Below are 23743 nucleotides of genomic sequence, written 5' to 3' on the forward strand. Positions count from 1 at the left end.
TACTAACGCGGCTGTACAATGCCTCGTTCAGTATCCTTGTATCCTTAAAGGGAGTCGTGTTCGGGAATCGTGATCGATTTTCGTCGCTAACCACCCCGGTCCCTCCCGGCCACCCACAACCTTGTGAACGAAAGTGAATTGGGTAACGGATATCATGAATTATATATGTTGCTGTAAAAGCTAGAAATACGCTAATTCCTAAGATTTTCCAGTAAAACTTAAGATTGACCAATTATTCAAGGTAAATGCTTAAATAGTCCGTGCAAAAGTCAGTGTGTAGAATTATATTTTTATAAAGCATTCTGCTGTTATTACAGATTTATTAGAAAATTAAAAGGTTCTCAACTCACCTCTGTGCTAAATCTGCAAAAGAAATTAAAGTAATGTTAAAATTCTAACATTTGCTAATTGGATTTTTTCACTCAGATTTACACCTATAGTCTGTTTTTTAATCTCGTAGACTAAATTGCACACTTGCAACATGTCAAACTTACAAATAATGTTGCTAGCTTTTTTTGTGCAGTGTTGTACTTACGGCACCGGTTTGTTGAATCGTAACTTTTTATCTATAATAGACGAATTTAATATTCATTCAAAGTTTTATATTTACAATTCACGTACGTACACACGGCTGCACGACGTGCTACAAACTGCCAGGGATCTGACCACGCAACGCCATGCGTAATCATCAAGAATAAGCCCATTATTTCAGGATGACTTATTGTAAAAAAACGATACTTGATTTTATTAACGCTAAGTTTCGGTCGTGCCACATCACTATTTAAGAATTTGCAATCAACTGACCACACTCGTAATGTCAGTTTAGTCTACGTGATTAAAAAACAGACTATAGTAAAAGTCGGAATCACAAACCCTTTTTGGACACTTACCGATAAGAATTGGTACATCTTAGGTTTTATTGGAAAATATTGGGAGTTAACGTATTTCTATCTTTTACAGTAACGTATACATTAGTTGCGAATAATACTCCAAAAATAACTCCAAAATGGGTTAGTGGAGCGTCAAAAAATATTAATAACGCTCTAAAAAGTTTAATTTGGTAATTGTTCCCTTTGTCGTGGGTAGAACTTTCTTAATATTATAATTTTTAATTAATGGTAGTGGAATTACCAAGGTTTACGAGCATTATAAAGCTTATTTACTTAATATCTAGGTACTTCGATATCATGAAAATTATTTAAAATTAAAAGATGAACTAATGCTTTTATACGCTTAAATATAGTAAGAAACTAGTTTGAAAGCAAAGTTAATAAAGTAGCCAAACGAAAAATTTGTCCGCCGGATTATGACTACCTGCCTGCTGGTAGACAATGGAAACAACTTACAAACTGCAGAACTGAGTCTACGAACCTGAGCACAATAAAAAGAATTCCCAAATCCCTAGTCTGTGACATTATAACAGAGGAAAATCGTCTATTAATGGCATAGTTGCGGATGCTTCAACAACTTGTTTGAAGACATCTCATTATAAAAGTGAGTTTCTCAGCGTTATTAGGTTACATCTCCACGCGTAAACGGGCTTACAGATTTTGATGAAACTTGGAAGATATATAGCTTATACATCAGAATAACATGTAGGCTACCTTTTATCCGGGTGCGAGAAGCAGTTCCCTCACGAAGCGCGTGGGATCGCTGGAGGAAGCTTGGTTAGTTACTTATTTGATTTACATGACAACAAAAATCAATTACATAAATTAGAATGAGAATAATTTACATCCACAATGCGAGTCTCTAACAAACGCGAATCCTCTAACCACAAAATATTCTGCAATTGTGTTCGAAGTAGCCGATAGTACACACGATTGAATAACTCGAATCTTTTCCTCGAATCAAACACAATATCGGAAAATAGAGTTTTCATCAAAAGATGTCGGCGTCCTCATATTGCCGAGGTATTCTTTAAACTTTTATAAAGCGTGGTTGGCTTTGTGAGTCCGATGCTGTAAGCAAATAATATTTTTTATTCCGTCACGAGTCAGGAGGTATGCTAATCCTCTTACGTGCTCTTTGCTAATGCTATCACATAAAGTATTCACATTAATGTGGTTTGCCGCTTACACAACACTGAATTCCCGCTTCAAAATAAATATGCGATAGTTAATGTTGAGTATTGATAATTAATAAATTATATCTTTGGAGTTTTGGAACTTTTTTTTTATCGAGCGACTTTTTAGTTTTTCGCAAAAATATTAATAATATCTTACTTTTAATTAGGTATAAAAAAGAAAGTTTTTACGCATGTGTGTAATGATTATTTTTTCACGGAAAAAATTACCACCTAAAACCACGAGTTATTTTCGTAACTAAAGCCTATTCGGAAAATTGAGACTGTTTTTCAAGGACTATTTACGGTACAATTGAATGAGGGCGACAATAGAAAATTGCTAGCGCTGAAATGTATCAGGTAGCTTCTGCAATCCGTTGAACTGCCTGCGGTGAGAATGTGCCCAGGATATCTTTGACGTGACAGCCGATGCGGGCGAATACTGGAATTTAAATTTTGCCTCACAACTGGATTCCAGGATACACATAGTTTCCGATGGCAATCAGTGGGCTCGGACTGACGAGACTTCAATCATTCTCCTGTTTGTATCATATTCCGCGAATGTTAGCTTTTTCTTTCTGTCTGCTTTTTGTGGGTATTGGGATTTTTTCGTGTATCGAGGTATTTTTAATTTAGGTATAGCTCTGGCGCAAAAGGAACTAATTGAAACGACGAGTTTGAAACCGAAATACAAGGCTAGATTCCAACACAAAGTAGTTCATTGAATAAATGATATTCAAACATGAACAAAACATACGATGGACACAGACATACCGCTTAATCCTAAATGTGAAACACATCACACCTATTTACCTCGATATTATTAGGCAGAAGTTAATGCCTGATGAAACTAAGTATTATATTACATTATCGAATGCAGCAGCTAAAGTATGTAAATGTAGTACATTTGCATAACATAATATTAGTCTAAAAACACAGCATTTATATCGATGAAATTTGCAGTAGAAGGACGAACCATAGTAAAACAATTATATAAATAGATAATTTCTACTGAATGTCTCCTAAAACAGACAGTAAATGGAAATAAAACAAGATTACCGTACCGTTCTGCATGGAACGGAAAATTCTTCCGAAGTATAGAGAACATCATGTCCTACACCTCTTCTAATTCTAAGCCTATAAAAAAAAAAATTTGCTTTGTACTGACACGAGACTATGTTACAGAAATGGAGTACAGCTATGAAGAAGAGGAGGCAAGCGATGTGGAGGCGGACTTACGTCCGGTGGCGCGGCGGACCGCCAAGCACATCGCAGCCGGGGAGGAGCGGCCCAGGATCAACTCCAGCCAGCAGACCACGCCCACTGACGGTAAGCTCAACTATTATGTATCTTCCGAGCCTTCTGACCAACTATGGCGGGGTCGGCTTCCAGTCTAACCGGATGAGCGACTGCCTATCTGAGCTCCTCAACCCAGTTACCCGGGCCATCCAGTACCCCTTTGTAAGGCCAACAATTGTACCTTCTAGAGAAATAGAATAATGTAACTTCTTCGAAATTGGTTCATCGTCAATATTAAGAGTGGATGGCATTGAATTTGCTGCTGATCTGGTAACTTCTCCGAAACTGTTCACCGTAAATCGACCATCACGCTTCTACACTTTAATCATATCAAGCTTAAAGTCGCAGTATAAGCTTGCATTGTACGCTGCACTATACAGTGAATTTTATAGTATTCATAACTTGGTACCTACAGCACTAATACAAAACAATTTTTAAATCGATAAGTTCTACAAGAAATAATTTACGAACGGCTACAACAGATCGCTATCAAAAACAACATCTTGAACAAAACGGTGCAGTTAATTTGCAAACAAGCTTTTGTTATGCCGACACCAGGCAATAATTGCATTACACTGATTGAAAGTTTGCCCGGACTAACGGACGGGGGCGCCTCGTCAATGGAATGCAATTATGACGTCATGTGTGACCTGGGACCCCATGCAGTTATTGGACTTCAGTCAGTTCCACGAAAATGTATCACACCCTTTGAAACGAACTTTCATTTCCCGCAGGAATAACGCCACCCCGTTTTGAATGTATTTGAAAGGAATTTCATCTGCTACCGACCAATCAATTGGTCAGGCGCTATTAGAGTTTGTGGCAATGCTCACAGTTCAATCCATATTAAATTGAAGTTTAAATCGTTAGCAACAGCTTTGAACTCGTGTAAATTAAATTTTCTCAGAAGGTAATCTTCCGTCACTTCTTTATTTTAATTATATAAAATATTCCAAAGAACAGCCAAGTTCGCAAAATAAAAGGGTGATACGACCCTTGGTTTTGTTACATTATTTATTTTGATCCACTTTCAACTTCCTATAGCAGAAAATATTTCTGACCTAAAAATTTTGCCAGTATCAATACAACCTTTTTCAAACAAGTTTTAAAGCGCAAATAATGTTACTTGTCGCTATTCACACATTTACATAGTAAAGTTAAAAACTTACTTTTTGACACTCAGCCTTTCATATAAAAACATAAAACTTTCCGATTATTTCGAGAATTCTGCGCGGTTATTTTGTGGTTGGTGGTGATTTCTTTTTGCTATACATACCTACCTAATATTTATCAAGGTAACCTGCATTCCGACTTTCATGACTAAGTAAGTTTATATCTTGGTCAATTGATATGTAAGTATATTCTTGTTCGTCATAACTTCAGTCACAATTTCTGAGGCAAAAATTGAAGCTTCATCAGGATTTGCTTACTCACACACTAACGGATTTAACGGTATGATTTTTTACGTGCAACATTTACAAAAAATCTGTCGCGCGGTTTAACATGGCGTCTTTATTTGAACCGTATTTAGTTAAGATAGATAGAAGTTTATTTACGTACGATTCGCTTGAAAAAAGTGAGCATAAAATCCCCAGTGTGAAAACGATGTTACCTACATATATCCATGAGACCGATGAGTTAGGAAACTTTTTAAGAACTTCGTGTCTAGTTAGATCGCCCATTTTTCGTTAGCAACGACGGTACCTGCACAGTTCCTAACTACACATTTATCTTACAAGTTTCCTATTTAAGAACTTTGTCCATTTTAACATAATTTTTTTATGTACCTATGTCGTCAAGGTCCGTGGCATTCACAGATACTGTTTTAAATTGCAACTGTACCTATAGGGAAAACCGTTTTTTCTGGTAAAAATACGAGGTATGATTATTTAGATGAAAATACAAATGCTCTGACGTCAATTGTGTCTCGTATCTACACGTTAAAAACGAAATGCAATGTTCAAAAACACTCTTCAACTCCGAAAACGACTAAAAACTGCATGTGCTATAATTTGTGCAAAATTGTTGCCCTAGTTAAAATATTGTTTTTTATATTGTTTGCAACTTCAACGAATAAACGAAAGCAATTCAATTATGTTTCAGTTAACACTTTAAAATTAATGAAAAACCGATGGAGACGAACGTTCATAATACTTGCGTCCGTGCATAACAAACAGACAAAACTCCAAGTAGGCTTCAATGTAGGTACGAATAACGTTGACCGAGTTTTTCATTAGAGTCAGAAGTTTGTGACATCTGAACAGAACGAGTCTGCCATTCACAATTAGCTTATTCATTAGTTAGAAAAACGTTTGTTCTTGGGCACAGACCTATTGGCTATTAGATGTCGCAAGTACCAAGTTATAGTCCACGGTTGGGCAAGTTGAATTTATATAGTAAAATAATGTACCTACGTATTTTATAAAGTCTTTATCGCCATCACTTAATTCTTTGGAACATTTCTTCTACCATATTTTTTGTCTGAAGTTATCTCATAAGTGACAGGTTTCTCAGACCGCATTGTGTTTAAAGAAATCCTTTCTTCAAATGCTCACCTGATACTTTAGATCTTCCTCACACAGTGAATTGTAATTATGTTACACGGACATATTTATATCTCTAACGATTAACGCCGATAAAAATCAAAGCTCTAACGGGTATAAACATTTTATATGTAACTTAGGTTACGCACTAAGATTCTATTACGCACCCTCACAAAAAAAACGACAATATTAAAATAGACTTTTCTGTATTTTTCAATGGAAAACCCTGGAAGTCATGTCCTGTCATGTCATGTGGCTCTTTGCAGAACTTAAGTGAGATTTTGTCAGTTAGGTACTAGTAGACAAGAGAGCGCGCACGAAGCGAGCGTGATTTTTTTGTTACTTTGAGGTAGGCATAAACTAAGCCAAAAACAGTTAAGCTTCGAAACTTCCGCTAGGTGCTGTGGGATTCGTAGTCGGTTGCTTAGGAAATTGAATCTTTTCTGTATTGAAACCACCAGGAGCAGCCCGGAATAGGATATTCACTACAACCGGAAAAATGAAAGGAAATCTTCTCCGTGTGTGTTCAAAGTCAAAGGCAGTTTGTTTTATATCAAATAGGCCTATAAGGGTTCTTACGAAACGTCAAGCAAGCTAGTTACAGTATCTCACTACCCCAACGTTCAAATAATTAAAAATTGTTTTTTTTTTTTTATGTTGACAATCGACATTGTGGAAAAGTCTGCTAGATTGAAACTGTGGATACAATTGAGACATTCAAAAATACATAGTGTTATGCACTACAGTGTTGAGTGTAATAAAAACCTATCAATAAACGGAAAAGTTTCAAAGCTTTGATCAAAGACCATAGTTCAGTTTATAAAAACGGCTTTGATTTTCGAATGGGAACGGACAAAAGGCCTATAAAGCTCAATCACTCACAGAGCTGCAAAATATTTTCGTTTTTACCAAAACAATCCTTTTATTGATATGGTGGCAAAATTCCTGGGAGCTGTCTATCAGATTTGGAAGGAAAAAGAATGTTGACTTCCATGAATTTTATGTGTTTGCGTTTGTGGAATATGCTATGCTAATATAATCTCGTACCTCATTCACGGTACAAACATAATTTGCTAAGCTGACGCGGAGCTGTGTTAATTAACATAGTTTGATGATTTCCATTAAGCGTAAAGCCTAGCTATTATAGTTCGGCCATTCAGAGAATGCGTTCCTGACACGTCGCGATTGAACTGACGACGTAACTTTGCAATGGCGTTGCAGTTACGATAAAAATATTTTTGCTGGTTGTTTACCGTTTTAACAATTGAGGAGCATTAAAACAACATTATTATATCAATAATCAATGAATGTAGTTACGTCGTCAGTTCAATCGCGACGTGTCAGGAACGCATTCTCTGAATGGCCGAACTATAGTCGATTTGGCACGTACTACTTCACTTTCGTATCAGTTCGACAACGAGTAGCCTAGTCTTAGTATTAAGTGCCACTGAAATATACGTAGATCATGTTGGTTCCTTGAAAGTTATCTCAGAATCTGTCCTTCGAGAAAAGTACCAACCTTTTTGAGCAAAACTAAAAGTTATGAATTTGGTTACTTGTGAATATTTGCCACGTTATTGTCGGCCAGATGTAAATATGTGTTTTAAAAGATGATTACGCATTTACAAAAATATTCGAATAAAAGTGCCCTTTTGTTAAGTTAGTGATTATTCATTCATGCAAACATTTTTTCCTCAAGAAAATGCTGCTTAAATGTTAATCGCTGTTGATGCAAAACAGATGGCAAAGTCGTGTCAATTTTAATTACACAATAAGCTCTAGTTAAGCCCACTGACCGCGTAAAAACAAGTTTGCTGAGTAAATAATAAAACATAGAGCAGTTACACTAAAGAGTTTTATTTTAATTAATTGTTGAACAACAAAGGCTGGCACTAATTGAACAAATATACTAACTTACTCATGGTTTGAAAGTACTGCAGTTATTTATGCAGCCACATGTGTACATTTTAATATTTATGAAAGAAACACAAATGTGCTAAAAAGGTAAAATTATTATAAGTGCTTGGCCAACGAAACTGGGGCGAGTTTTATAATTGTTTGCTTGTATTCCGACGAAACAGGTGATGAGGTCACTGGCAAAATAAAACACGAAAAGTACATTTAAGACCAACTGTTGATTACCAATTAGTTTTGAAAATTAATATTTGCCGCAGTAGATTATTAAGACTTTAAACTATATTTTATAGAGGATCACAAGGACACGTTAGAAGGATCGATCAATTACTGTTAATACTAGATATGAGGCTCGAGAGATCGGATAGAAGATACTGATATAGAAGTAGGTAGCAGTATTAACCAATACCTACATTGAATGGCAATCGCAAGAGGGGTTGACGTCAGACAAACGGGCTAAGCGTCCGTTTTATACGCATGAAACTTCGTCTCGTTCGGTCTAGTGATATAGTCATGTATATGGCCAAGGTTTGAGATAAGCACAAGAAAAGGATAACGAGGGAAATGAGTCCCTCTTTAGTTTAAGATCACCAAATGCATTTCTCTGACCCATAAACGGTCGATGCCAAAGGCCGATGGTCTTCACCAAGACCATGACATCGTAGAATACTTCTTTCTCACTTCCCACTTGATATGTACAAGTGGTGTTACAACAATAGTTAGAGGAAACTGACACATCGTATGCTACTCCGATCACAAAGCTAGTTCTACAATACAGAATACAAAGCCGCATTCCGACTCAGTGAGTTGCGAAACCGGGGTAGCACCACCCTGACCTTTACCACCGCATGGTGGTACTCCGTGAACTAGTTCAACTATTACCTACATATGTATCATTTTATACCTACGACATGCCCTTAGATTTCACTATCGAGGCTGGGCTTACGGCTTAGTGAAAGTGCTAGTAATGGCGAAGTTAGATAGGTAGCATGTCTGTGTATGAGTGAGCCGCACGTGCTTATAGTCACAAATTCTCAGTTTTCTACAATATGACGCAGGTTTGGACAGTGGAGTTTCATTGGCACGATTTGACAACGACAAAAGCCATTTTAACCCGAACAAGTCACGAAGAAGCTCTTGTATATGAACATATTTTTGAGATGATAAATTCGACATTATTTTTATAACTATCAGCAAATAATTAATTCAGATTCATTTCTAAAAAATAATGAATTCTTTATAGAGGTAAAATTGCCTGTTATTGAATCTTTTGTATTTTTAGCACAGTTACATTGTTTTCAATTAATAAAATGCAGCTATCATTTTGCAAGTAGTGTGCAAGATCAAGCGAATAAAATCCGGGCAGACATTTCTCTTGTGAATCTTAGATTCGACGACAATTCCATGACATTTCATTTTGAATGAATCTGATGCGGGGTGCTTCTGCGATGCACTGAATCAAATAAAGCTGTGCACCAGAGTGTTTTAAGACGCCACCGTGATTTTGATAGCCGTTTGCCATGCCAAATTATAGGATTACCCGCTTACCAATGGATCTGAAATTTTGGTATAGGTAAATTGATATCTTTATCTAGATTCTGCCAGAACGAAAACACGATACTGATAATTTTACTCGATCATAATTAATTCCGAAAACACGTCTAAAAAAGTACTATTTTTGAAATTACAAGGAAGTTACACTATCTTTATGTTTCAAAATTACTCTAATATATTCTTAACATCAATATTAACGTTCTGTCAAAGTCATTTTTCCATAACTATTACCAAACATTTTTAATTAAAGTTTTAAGATATTGGATTTTTTGAGCGGCAGCGATCATGATAGACGCTACGCAATTCTGAACCTTATGTCCGTGCTCTAGCGATTGATACACAATGTGTACGGAGACGAGCCAGTCCGGCGATAGCCCTCGTCGAGGTCGGACCTGCGCATGTTGTCGCTCCGGCCGTAGGTATAATAATTTGTAACGATAACTCAGATTTGCGCGCGGCCCTATGTGTGCGTCGGCTTGTAAATATACAACTTTCGCTCGTGTGACAGTGACGTCGTCCGAGCATATGAACGTGTTCTTATCGCTTTTTGTTATGGGTACAGTCGTTTACAAAAATGTCTAGTTGTTCACGAAGAAAATGTTTAAGGAGTCAGGTAGCGATTCAAAAAATGAAACAACATCCAAAGCTTTTTATTATTACATCTTACAGTTTTTCATTATTTTCTCATAAGTTTTTTCAAATTGACATTGACAGTATCTAAGAAATAAATGAGGTGAAATATCTAAGATGAATTAAATACTCCTTACATATTTTCTAGCTCGGGGTACGAGGACAATAAATAAAAGTGTGGACTTGATTTTTCAAGTAGCGATTCAGAATCATTATAAATAAATAAATATTTTTATTGGGTATTAAACAAATCAAAAACTAACTTAATAATTTCAATAGATATTTACACAGATAAATAAACATTAAATTACGTAATAACTGTTTTTCCTTAAACAGCCGTAACCCCTAAATAACTGTATTTGTACCCGACTGTACCTCTTGTCACGCACACAAAGTCACTGTATATGTACAAGGGTTACCCACACATAACCGCGCGCAAGACTGAGTTGAACTTACTATAAGCACTCTGAGAACAAAAAATCTATGGAGACCGTGTTATACTATAAATTCTTTTTTTTTTTACATTATATTATTATTTATATTTCAGTTTTAATAAATATGTTTAAAAATGAATTACTTAGCTTCATTACTTCTTTGATACCTTACAGCTTCACTACATACATTTATAGCATACATAACACACAAGATCTGCGACGCTTTTATTCCTTAACCACTTAATTTTTACTAGCTGTTTAACGCGATTTTAGCCGCATTCCCGGGGAACTTCTTCCTGTGCCCGGATAAAATATGGCCTACATTCACTGGGGATAGTGTAAATCTCTAATTGTGAAAGCAAATCAAATCAGTTAAGCAGTTTCAGAGCTTATACAATCCACAGAAACAAACAATCAAATCTTCCCTCTTTATAACATTAGTATAAATTATGTAACACTGGTCAAACGCTTTCATTTGATACCCATATTGAGAGAGCTATAAAAAAACAATGCAATTCAGCATTTTCTGGCGGTGGCTATCTTGGACTTTAAATAATATTATACATGATTCTACACACTAATCAAGCCCTTTCATTTGATATCCATACTGAAGGAATTGTAAAAAAAATATGTTATTCGCCATTTTGTGGCGGCGGCCATCTTGGGCCGATATTCACCAAATAAAGCTAGGAACACTCCCGATTAATTTCATTTCAAACAAAAAAACCTAAATACATATCGATTCATCCGTTCTGGATATACAAACACACATACACGACACACCACACATACATACACACAACCATACGCGTCCAAATTATCATATTACTCTTCATAAAAAGTTTTCATTACAAATAATTTTTGTAAGTACAACAAAAAAAAAATCCGATCAAAAAATAAAAAACTTAGGTAAGTTGCGGCTCCCTATCTTCCCTGTTCGGTTCTCCTGACCCCGCGCTGACCTCGGCGTGTGCGATTGGCGCGAAATTCAAATTTTACACATTGAGTGAAGAGTATAGCTTGCGCGACGCGATAGACGCGGAAGTGTAGTGGGCGGAGCTATCTAAAATCAAAAAATCCGCGGTGCGGTCTTAAGTCACGGAAGAAGACATGCCCTTTACTAGTTCTTTCGAATTCAGTAATTCTGGAATTCGACGGATGCCTCGCGAGCCATCCTTCCTTCAATAAAGATTTCATGCATTTTAAACTCTTATTTCAACCCTCGTTTCTATCTTGCAGGAGTTATCATACTATCATTATTTATATTGTTAGTTTGCGTTCCAAACCGGGGCTTATTCTGTACAACAATTAATTTTAACAAGAATACGAGATTGTGAGATTCCCAGAATTATTTTATTAAGCATTGTATTTTGCAATATTGCATTTAACTTCACACAATTTCATTTATTTAGTGTAGAAATGATTTGTATAAAAGTTATGAAACAAGGAGTTAATTTATCAATATTTATTACGACGTGATAATGCTGCATAGTTCATAGCTGTTTCCCGGAACTTCTTCTCGTACCCGGATAAAGTATAGTCTAGACTAGTTATTACTCAGTTAAAGTGTAGCTTTTTGTAGTTTCAGAACCTTCAAAGAAAAAAAAGTAAACCCTTAATTATTTCAATATAGGTCACGCTGCATAGATCCAGGCTTAGCTTCTAACTGTAAATAGGTACGACGAACTATCAATGCGAGTTAGAAATCCTAGTCCGGGCACTAATCATTCGTGACACCACACTCACTGCTCACTGTCACTGTCGACACAAATGTTAAGTAATTTTCTAGCCCACTATCCCTATCTGCCACTAGGAATTTAAACTGATACTCTAGCCTATCGGAGAATCTGAAACTATTAAAGATGATATGCGTGTGACTGGTAGTTTAGGTTCCGACGAGAGCGGGTTCATATGTATGTAAAAATCTGACTGAGTGACATATCTCTCGCTGCAGAATAGACCAACAGATTTTTACATTTCTAAATTAATAATCAAGTACCTACGAATGTAATCGATATTCTTATTATACGTCATCATCTGCAATTCTGCATAGCTTTTTCCCACATACATATGTTGGGGTCGGCTTTTAGCCTAAGCAGAACCGCTGTGTACCTACCAGTGTTTTACATCCCTATCTGACTTCCTCAACCCAGTTGCTCGAACATCCCTATACCACTTCTGACTGCCGCCGAAGATGTTCAAATGACAGCCGAGACCTACAGTTAATCATGTTTTAAAACAACGTACTTAAATCGGGTTCGTATCCAGTCCATTCAATAGGCTTTCCAAAATCTTATAAAAACAATGTTACGCATCATGGTTATACTGGTATCGGGTTTGGACACGTGCCGATACCGCGTGGGTGGTGAGACAGGGGGAAACACTCAACTTTATTCAGATTAACCAATATTACTGCGTAGGCTTTTGTCATTAAAACCCATGTTTACTAACCTAAGAAGCATTAGCAAGTAGGTGTCAATCGTCTCGGTTGAGCACTTCTAAAATATAGGCATAGGGCTCTATTTGACCGATAGGAAATGTCTTATTATTGAAGGGCTCTATTTTACCGATAGGAAATGTCTTTTTAGTTTACATAAATGATTTGCCCTACTTATTTGATAATCAACCTAAAATGGTGTTGTTTGCCGATGACACTTCTCTTATTTTTAATATTGATCGACGTAGACGTACCTTAGACGACGTAAACAATTCCATTCTCCAGGTTCAAAATTGGTTCAACGCAAATAACTTGGCTCTTAATGAAAAAAAAAAAAAACAAAATGCATTCGATTTTCATTGCCAAATGTAAAAAGTAGTGAATGTGACATTATACTTAAGACGCCACCGTGATTTTGATAGCCGTTTGCCATGCCAAATTACAGGACTACCCGCTTACCAATGGATCTGAAATTTTGATATAGGTAAATTGATATCTTTATCTAGATTCTGCCAGAACGAAAACACGATACTGATAATTTTACTCGATCATAATTAATTCCGAAAACACGTCTAAAAAAGTACTATTTTTGAAATTACAAGGAAGTTACACTATCTTTATGTTTCAAAATTACTCTAATATATTCTTAACATCAATATTAACGTTCTGTCAAAGTCATTTTTCCATAACTATTACCAAACATTTTTAATTAAAGTTTTAAGATATTGGATTTTTTGAGCGGCAGCGATCATGATAGACGCTACGCAATTCTGAACCTTATGTCCGTGCTCTAGCGATTGATACACAATGTGTACGGAGACGAGCCAGTCCGGCGATAGCCCTCGTCGAGGTCGGACCTGTGCATGTTGTCGCTCCGGCCGTAGGTATAATAATTTGTGACGATAACTCAGATTTGCGCGCGGCCCTATGTGTGCGTCGGCATGTAAATATACAACTTTCGCTCGTGTGACAGTGACGTCGTCCGAGCATGACGTGTTCTTATCGCTTTTTGTTATAGGTACAGTCGTTTACAAAAATGTCTAGTTGTTCACGAAGAAAATGTTTAAGGAGTCAGGTAGCGTTTCAAAAAATGAAACAACATCCAAAGCTTTTTATTATTACATCTTACAGTTTTTCATTATTTTCTCATAAGTTTTTTCAAATTGACATTGACAGTATCTAAGAAATAAATGAGGTGAAATATCTAAGATGAATTAAATACTCCTTACATATTTTCTAGCTCGGGGTACGAGGACAATAAATAAAAGTGTGGACTTGATTTTTCAAGTAGCGATTCAGAATCATTATAAATAAATAAATATTTTTATTGGGTATTAAACAAATCAAAAACTAACTTAATAATTTCAATAGATATTTACACAGATAAATAAACATTAAATTACGTAATAACTGTTTTTCCTTAAACAGCCGTAACCCCTAAATAACTGTATTTGTACCCGACTGTACCTCTTGTCACGCACACAAAGTCACTGTATATGTACAAGGGTTACCCACACATAACCGCGCGCAAGACTGAGTTGAACTTACTATAAGCACTCTGAGAACAAAAAATCTATGGAGACCGTGTTATACTATAAATTCTTTTTTTTTACATTATATTATTATTTATATTTCAGTTTTAATAAATATGTTTAAAAATGAATTACTTAGCTTCATTACTTCTTTGATACCTTACAGCTTCACTACATACATTTATAGCATACATAACACACAAGATCTGCGACGCTTTTATTCCTTAACCACTTAATTTTTACTAGCTGTTTAACGCGATTTTAGCCGCATTCCCGGGGAACTTCTTCCTGTGCCCGGATAAAATATGGCCTACATTCACTGGGGATAATGTAAATCTCTAATTGTGAAAGCAAATCAAATCAGTTAAGCAGTTTCAGAGCTTATACAATCCACAGAAACAAACAATCAAATCTTCCCTCTTTATAACATTAGTATAAATTATTTAACACTGGTCAAACGCTTTCATTTGATACCCATATTGAGAGAGCTATAAAAAAACAATGCAATTCAGCATTTTCTGGCGGTGGCTATCTTGGACTTTAAATAATATTATACATGATTCTACATACCAATCAAGCCCTTTCATTTGATATCCATACTGAAGGAATTGTAAAAAAAATATGTTATTCGCCATTTTGTGGCGGCGGCCATCTTGGGCCGATATTCACCAAATAAAGCTAGGAACACTCCCGATTAATTTCATTTCAAACAAAAAAACCTAAATACATATCGATTCATCCGTTCTGGATATACAAACACACATACACGACACACCACACATACATACACGCAACCATACGCGTCCAAATTATCATATTACTCTTCATAAAAAGTTTTCATTACAAATAATTTTTGTAAGTACAACAAAAAAAAATCCGATCAAAAAATAAAAAACTTAGGTAAGTTGCGGCTCCCTATCTTCCCTGTTCGGTTCTCCTGACCCCGCGCTGACCTCGGCGTGTGCGATTGGCGCGAAATTCAAATTTTACACATTGAGTGAAGAGTATAGCTTGCGCGACGCGATAGACGCGGAAGTGTAGTGGGCGGAGCTATCTAAAATCAAAAAATCCGCGGTGCGGTCTTAACAGCGAAAAACTAGAATTTATAAATCAAACAGTTTTCCTGGGAATCACTCTTGACAAAAAACTACAATGGGGACCCCACATAACATCTCTTGCGGGTCGTCTTAGCTCGGCCGCCTATGCTATTAGAAAGATGAGGCAGCTAGCGGACGTAGAAACAGCTAGACTGGTATATTTTAGTTACTTCCACAGCATCATGTCGTACGGCATTCTGCTGTGGGGACGAGCTGCTGACATTGAATGCATATTTATCTTACAAAAGCGAGCTGTCAGAACTATGTACAACTTACGTGGTCGTGAATCTCTTAGGGAACTGTTTAAAAAAATTTATATTATGACCGTACCTTGGCAATTTATTTATGAAAATATCATGCGTGTTAGGAAAAACCCACATTTCTTTGATAAAACATGTGATAGATATAATTATAACACTAGTAATAAAAAAAATAGCTATCCCGCAGTTTAGATTATCTAAAGTACATACATCTTTCATGGGATATTGTGTCAAATGTTATAATAAAATACCAGACAACATTCTGGAACTGAATGACATGCGGTTTAAAACTCATATAAAAGCCACACTTTGTAAGCAAGCATATTATAAATTAGAAGATTACATTCAAGATAAAAATTGGAAACATGCTGGTCCTGCTCCATAGGACATACTGACAATATCTAATTAATTAATAAATTAAAATTACACCAGCAAGTAAAATTGTATTCATCTTTTGATTATTTGTTTGTAACTTTGTACCAAAATATAAACCAATTTGTAAATGTGAACACCATGTAGCATTTTAATTGTCATTTTATCCTCATTTGTCTTTGCGATTCTACATGATCTTCGCATGCTGTTACTGTATGTATCAATCACGGTATCAATACAAACAAACTGTAATACCATATTATTTTTAAAAAGAGTAACCATGGAGTTTCTTGCCCGTTCTTCTCCATAGGAAGCCACTTTTGGAGTGGGCAACTAGAATCAAATTTAGTTATAATTTTGACGTTCATAAGTGCTTGTAAAGGCCTAAATGAAATAAATGATTTGACTTTGACTTTGAATCACGTGACAAATCTAAAGGTATTAGAACAGGGAACATCGCGATATTTATACGTCAACTAACTCTGCGTCTCTGAAGTTGGCCGTTTGTTTCACGCATCGTAACTGTGCGTAACGATTATGTTCCTGCATTTTGTATAGAATAAAATACTGGCAGTCACCTTCGGACAATCAAAGCTTTCGACAAAATCTGGACGAACAAAGGTGCAAGGAGCCAAACGACTAACTTGAGAGACGATAAAGTTATTTGGCGTTAACTATTAACTACTTTACTTTAGTGGCACCGGCATAGGTACGTAGTATCAACACTTAAGTAAGGAAAAAGACGCATACATTAATGTTATACTATTATTATTATTGGTATTATATAGAGACCTCATCATTTACTCGTAGACAAAAAAACAATTGAACGACGAGCACTGACAACTTGTTCAGGTAAATGTTCGAGTCTCGCTGAACTAGACTAAGCTATTATTGAACCACGTGTTTCAGTATAGTAAGTGCAGACTAGTAGAAACTTGTTAACTCGCTAAACATTTGCTACAACAAACAAACTACTGCAGTATGGAGAGAAAGCGAGACTTTTTTACCTGGTTAGTGATAGCTCAGAACAATTAAAGCAAGAAAAATTGTGTGTGATGTAGATACCTACCTATTATAATTTAAAAGAAGTTGTTAGTTATTCAATATGCATTCACGTAGAAGATTGTTAAGTATTTATAATTCCATTATAAAATTAATAATTCCATTTATCCATCGTTTATTTCGAAAAATGCCTCCCGTTCGGTTTCTTTTATTATTCATAAAAAAAAAACTTTTAGTCAGTACCAACGATTCAAATAAATATTAGTTATGCTGCGCATTGCAAAGGCAATATTTTGAAAAGTATAAAAATGCTTTAAACAAACTCGCGCTGACAAAATAAATATATGTTTTAACGATACGCCCGTACTAGTTGCGTTGCGTTTCAGTTACAGAAATAAGCACTGGAAATAAAATTGGCTTTTTGAATTTACTAATTGGTACTAACAGTCTCGCCAAAGGGTAGGCCTGTTCAACTATAAGTAGGCAGAGGTCAGTCAGGCAGTCGCTCTCTGTAAATACTGGTCCTCAGCTGCATTCGTTTAGACAAGACAGACCGCAATGTATAGTTAGAAAAAGAGTGATAACATGCTAAATGTAATAAACAATAAATTACCTGCGTATTTATTAATAAAAATGCGTAATTGTATAAAGCGCAATAGCAATAGGCTAGTTTCCTAAAAAATAATAATTAGTCCGTCTTGTAGATTGTCCAAAATTAAGCGATACGTATTTTTTCTTTTTTAAATTGGATCAGAACTTGTTAAGATATAGCGTGTTAAAGTTGAGTGTGACGTCACAAGTTGCTACAATTTTCAGGACACTGTGACGTAAAAGGCCCCCACTCCTAGTTTTTGAAGTGTATTATCTTTGTCATTTTATGTTTAATTAAAAAAAGAAAAAATACGTATCCAATATTTTTTGATTATCTAAAAAGCGGACTAAATATTATTTCATTATTTCGACCCTGGACACTACCCTATTCCTGAACATGTTCAAAAAATAACTGGCTGAAAAAGCCCTTCACTGTTCCGATTGCCACAGGCGATATTTAATGCAGATAATATAAAAAGTACAAATATGATTCGGAAAGCTTTTTTATTTTCATTTAACTTTGGCATAACAGTTAACGAAAAAAAGTGTAGGCAATTATATCGGGGAGCCAGTGGTAGACTTAAATATATTTATCCACCTGTCTGCATTTCAGAGCTATGCAAAATGTAACCTTCAGTATTGACTCTCGGTAAGCAAAGTAAGTGGACCGTCGAACCTCACTAATTCGGGGGAATTAACCCTGTCCGTCACAAACCAAGTGAAGCCAGGTAAATATGGCTATCTTTGCTCACAGCGCCCAGAGGCTATGTGGCATGTCAATCCGGTTCGGATGGGTAATAGCACAGATTGTGGACAGGACCGGTTGCCTAATAGAAAATAAATATAAATGTTCTATTAGTTCACGCTATAAATTACAGAAAAATGGCAATCGGGTCAGCTACTCTCATATCTACCTATAATTGAAATACTTGTACCTACCTATCATTAAAAGCATTTTTCATTTATAAAAAAAGTCTGAGGGTGGGTATAACCAAACCATAACCAGATGTACAATTGCCACCCATTGTTCAAATTGGCGATTTAACAACTGAAAATGGTTCGGTTATCATTATAATTAAATGGTGCAACTCACCGCAAACGCACCTAAATTGTGTGTTCGTTTAGCACAAAAGCGAAAACAAAAGAGTGCAGTTTAATAACAATTATGTTTAAGTCGTTGCTCTGTGAGAGCTTAGAACAATTAATTAAATAAATTACTTCTTGTAACAAGCTGCGTTTTCAAGAACAATGTTCCCGGAATAATGCAGTTAACACATAAGTTAGGTGTTATTTCAGTTGGAAACCTTTTTGATGTATATTTTACTTACTTAGTTGCAAGTATTTTTGATTGTTTAAACAGATGTTTAAAATATCAATAATTGCGGTTTTATGTTAACAACGACTATACCTATATTATTTATAGTCTTAGTATTTGCAGTCAGTTCATCAATTTTTCAACGTGATAATTTTTGTATTGTAATAGAACCCGGTAAGGGAAAAATTCTTTTAATTTTGGTAATTTCAAACCTATCTTTCCATTATTTCAAGATGACTAGAGGTCAGGGGGATTGTAGTGTTGTCGACGACGCAAATGCATTATGAAACCAAAAAGAATACGGTAATCAGTAATGCTCATTATTTACTGTCTAAAAAATGTATGATAATCGACAAACTTCTTGATATACTTAATTTTTTTTAACTTGAATAAAAGAATCAATGTGGACACTATTTCAAGACACGCATTATCTGAGTTTTGGTAAATACTGTGTGAAGTATGTACCTATTTTCGCATTTGTTGATGTCGTTGTCAATTTCACATACAATATTAATCATTTCGCTCTGAAGGCTGTCGGTAATAACGTATGGTGGGCTCAGCAACGCGTAGGCGGAAATAATTACTTTTATCGTACATTATTTTGACGTTCGGCAACTATAAATTTTAAAGTACGCGTATAAGCACAAACTGTAAGTGACGTCTTTCTATATCCGTATACATAACATACGCAATAATGCCAATTTTAGTACCTGCCATAGCAAGAACAAAGTATCATTAAGGTTTTTGAAATTACAGTTTACAACAAGATTCTTGTCTTGCAAAATCGGTAGATACGAATTACAAGCATTGTTATAAAGATTTAATTAGGCGAAGAAATTAGTTGTATTAATTTAAAGAAATGCGCCCTAAAGTTTAAATAAATAATTAAACAGGTACTTATAAGACTCGTTAATTAATAAGCCATACGATTGCACGTGAAACCTCAGCTACTTCGTTAAAAAATGATATACGTAGTGACATTAGATGCAAGCTATCTATAAGATAGCAAGTGGGAAGCGCAAACACTCACCGTGAGTTATACGAGTATGTAGGTACGTGCTGTCCTGTCGGAGTTACTCGCGCCCTCAAGTACCTGCAAATAAACGCGCACTTTATTTAATGGTTACTGCTTCTCACATCTCAACATGTAAACAGACCAGCAAATAGTTTAACAAGGAAACACGACAATAACTTGTTAAAAACAACCGGTCAATGCGTACCGAACTTGAGCGAAAATCTGAGGTAAGAAATACCTCCTATTTTCGAAGTTTTAAACTTAGGACTATTGTTGAGATATAACTGCGAACCAGTGAAGCAGTGTTTTTAACAAAGTTTTGGCTGTTAACAATTTAAGAAGTGACTATGAATTGTTTTATTTATAGGCAAAAATAAAACCCCATAACAGTATTATAAATATGCATTTTGGATTTATATGCTATACACCAAAACCTTATAAATTATTTGCCCACTTATGGCTTCCATATTGTCATAGACAAAACTGTTTCTACGGTAGAGACAAAGCTTTCTTGATAACAATTTGGGGCCAGCACAAAATGCATTCACCTGAAAGAAATTGTCGTCGACACAACTAAGAAATGTTTATCTATTTCTCCGCAAGTATCGCCTCCAGGTAGACCAACAGTCTTTATGTCTTAACTTGGAAGAAAGAAAAACGAAGGAAGCGACAGTCTGACAGATAAATAAAATGGTGCCAATTCCGAGAACTGAGTGAAATTAAAAATATTTTCTCTATCATTTTAAAAAGGATTCAGGAATTTAAAGAGCGTTTTATGATGGTAGTTTTTCTTGTTTTTTAGCTTTTATGACTTGTAGAAAAAGTATTTTTCTTGAAAAGACGCTACGATGGTTACAACCAACTTAAAAAGGTTTATAAAAAATGAAATTAACTTTAACTACCCAGATACTAAACACGACACGACCTGCGGGCAGTCATGTTGAAGTTTGTATTATGAACAGTAGCTTTCAAGTTTTATGAAACACGTTATTATCTACGAAGACGCATTACTATCTTAAAGAAACATATCTGAAACCTAGTGAGGGCGAAGCCCGCAAAGGTTCCGAGTTCGCTAAAAGCTACCTGCAGCTCGATTATATCGGGACCTGTCGATAGTTTGAGGTCCATGTTCGGTGTGCAATAAAGAATATTCTATTCTATTCGAGATACAAATATATATTTATTTTTTAATTCTCGGCAAAAAGGTCCTATATAAAATTAGAAGGTTCTAGAATATCTGGGGCACGGCAGTGTCTATATCCATGTGGAACCAATTCTATTGCGGCTTTTTAAAAATACTTAAATCAATAGCAAAGCTGGAAATAAAGTTTAAATTTTCTTTGACTATGAAGTTAGTAACATAAAGGGCCGGATAACGATCAACGATTGTTTGACCCCTTTGCAAGAAAATCTATTTCCGTGCGTCACAAATATGGCCACTACTCGTGCCCGCAAACTTCATAGAAACCTTTTGCTTTAACTAAAAATACTTTTTGCAGACAGTGTTTGCTGCCATCCCCTGCCATCCCACGTTCAAACAAGAACATTTCACAAAACTTGTACAGTTTAAAACGAATTAACTAATTTAAAAAAATCTGAAAATAAGCTACTTACATCTACTGAAAAATAACCTCTTACCGTAAAATTTTAAAATGTAGAGCTTCAGTATATTTTCTAGCGAAGCATTTGCTAGATAATATTCTAACAAAATATACGTGAGTTAATCACATAAGCCGTCGGTAAGATCGCGGTTTCCCGGAAGCCGCGCGGTTGGAGGATGCAAGCCCCGGCTGAGGCGTTTATGAAATGCTGCGGAACTCGCTAAGATGCTAACTCGACCCCAGAGTATTGACATTGCACATATAAAAATTCCCCGGCGTCATATTTCAAGGAAAGGCGATTTTATATTTATTCGACTTGGATTTCCATTTGAAAATACTACATGGGATATGTTATTCGAAGACTACCTACATGTTTATTCATTGTTCGGTGGAAGTTGGAAGCTTACGTCCGATTAGGTGAAACTATGGTTTTATTATGTCCAGAGATGATTAGGTATGATGAGTAATTTTATTTGTACAAGTCTCGTCTTCATATTGATGAAGACTCGAAATAAATATGTATGCGGTTTCACCACATATCGTGTAGAACAATATCAACGCAAAAATTAAATAACCATCAAAAGCTTTGATGCTATGGAAATTTCTGGAAAAGCCCCAAAGACAGCCGTATCGTGTAACTCGTATTACTAGTTAGTAGTTACAGCAGTGTTGTGTTAAAATGTTTTCTCGAGTGGGGACCGTGTTACACTTGATTTTATTATCCTGCCGAACAATAGACTTGTGTGAAATAAATGAAGCTCTTTAGAAAGTACGATAAGTAGGTAAATAATTACAGATTTTGTACAGAAGGAAGAAGATTTAGGGCAGTAATTAATTTGGCATGTTCTCAATTATATTGGTATTGCTGTTTGCTAAGTGGCGGTTTCGTGTGGGATGATAAATCATAATTATATGTGTACGTTGCTCGCTTATGTGATACGAGAGACAGAGTGTTGCTATCAAGATTTTTGTTCGTACCCAATATTATTTTGCTACAAATAATTCCTTCATTAAAGTCTAAAGTTAACGTGAACGTTAAAGTTATTGGAAAATGAATACTAATTTTAATAATACTGGGTCAATGTAATTTACCTAGTAATCTAATTACGTTTTGTAAATAAAGTTCATGATTTTTGAAATATGTCTGCGGCATCTACCTCTTCACATATGCGTTGAATAAGCGCAAATATTAGGCCTTCCCTGTATACGAAGTCTACAGAAATATGCAGGGAAATAGGTTTGCCTCTTTATGTTGTGTTAACATAAGCTAACTTGCTCCCGCCTACATTACCTACATGAAAACTTTATGAAAAATGCAAAGTATCGCGAACCGAGACCTGCCACTATCTATAGGTACCTAACTATTTTGTAGCCTACTCACACACATAAAGTTCTCGAGTTACGACGAAATTGGGTTTCAAATGAGGCTTATGGTCAGATGTGACATCTAAATAAAATCTTCTTACATTCGGAAAGTAGGACAAGGAATGTCACGCCCCGCGCGGCTCATACAGATGTACTTAGTAAGTCTGGAAAACGTGGCCTGAATGCCATCAATTCATTCGCGAATATAAGCCGATTGTACTCGCTGGAGCCCAATAAAAACACATTATTACTTATTATCTGTTTTCTGTTCATTTCACCGAGAGCCAAATAAACAGTGCCACTTTCGTATTTATAATATCAATACCGAGTGTTAATGTAAAGGGAATCAGCGATGAAAAAGGGAACGGAAAATTACGATGATTGGACATACAGAAAACTGCCAAATGAATAACTTTAACTGATGAAAAAGAGCATAAAATATTAATACATAATGTTATTTAATTTTTGCTCAAGTTATTTCTTTTATTCGACTTGTAAATCATGTGACAAAAAGTTGACATGTAAATCATGAATAGGTATCACACGATAAAAACCATAAAGAAATATAGTTAATAATATAAAAGTCTCATACAACATTTTTCTTCCATTTCATATTCTAATAGAACCTGGATCGAGTACTTATTATTGGCACTTAAGTGGCTATGAAAGCAGTAAATCGTTTAAAACCCTTGAGAGGTAAAAAATCATAAAACAGTC

General features: G+C 35.6%; 1 protein-coding gene and 1 long non-coding RNA gene across 2 annotated transcripts in view; one reads left to right on the plus strand and one right to left on the minus strand.

Moving 5' to 3' along the window:
- Positions 1-23743, minus strand: part of LOC124644953 — a 113366-nt gene that overhangs the window by 31419 nt on the left and 58204 nt on the right. Inside the window, exon 3 of the long non-coding RNA XR_006986127.1 lies at positions 20076-20138. This is a non-coding gene — a long non-coding RNA (uncharacterized LOC124644953). The remainder of the gene's footprint in view (positions 1-20075; positions 20139-23743) is intronic.
- The window catches only part of LOC124644951, a 107825-nt gene that overhangs the window by 30196 nt on the left and 53886 nt on the right, over positions 1-23743 (plus strand). The window contains exon 2 of the mRNA XM_047184646.1: positions 3251-3394. Within this exon, the coding sequence (XP_047040602.1) occupies positions 3251-3394 (144 nt within the window). The remainder of the gene's footprint in view (positions 1-3250; positions 3395-23743) is intronic.

Source organism: Helicoverpa zea, chromosome 31, assembly GCF_022581195.2.
Source record: "Helicoverpa zea isolate HzStark_Cry1AcR chromosome 31, ilHelZeax1.1, whole genome shotgun sequence".
Classification (NCBI taxonomy): Eukaryota; Metazoa; Arthropoda; class Insecta; order Lepidoptera; family Noctuidae; genus Helicoverpa; species Helicoverpa zea.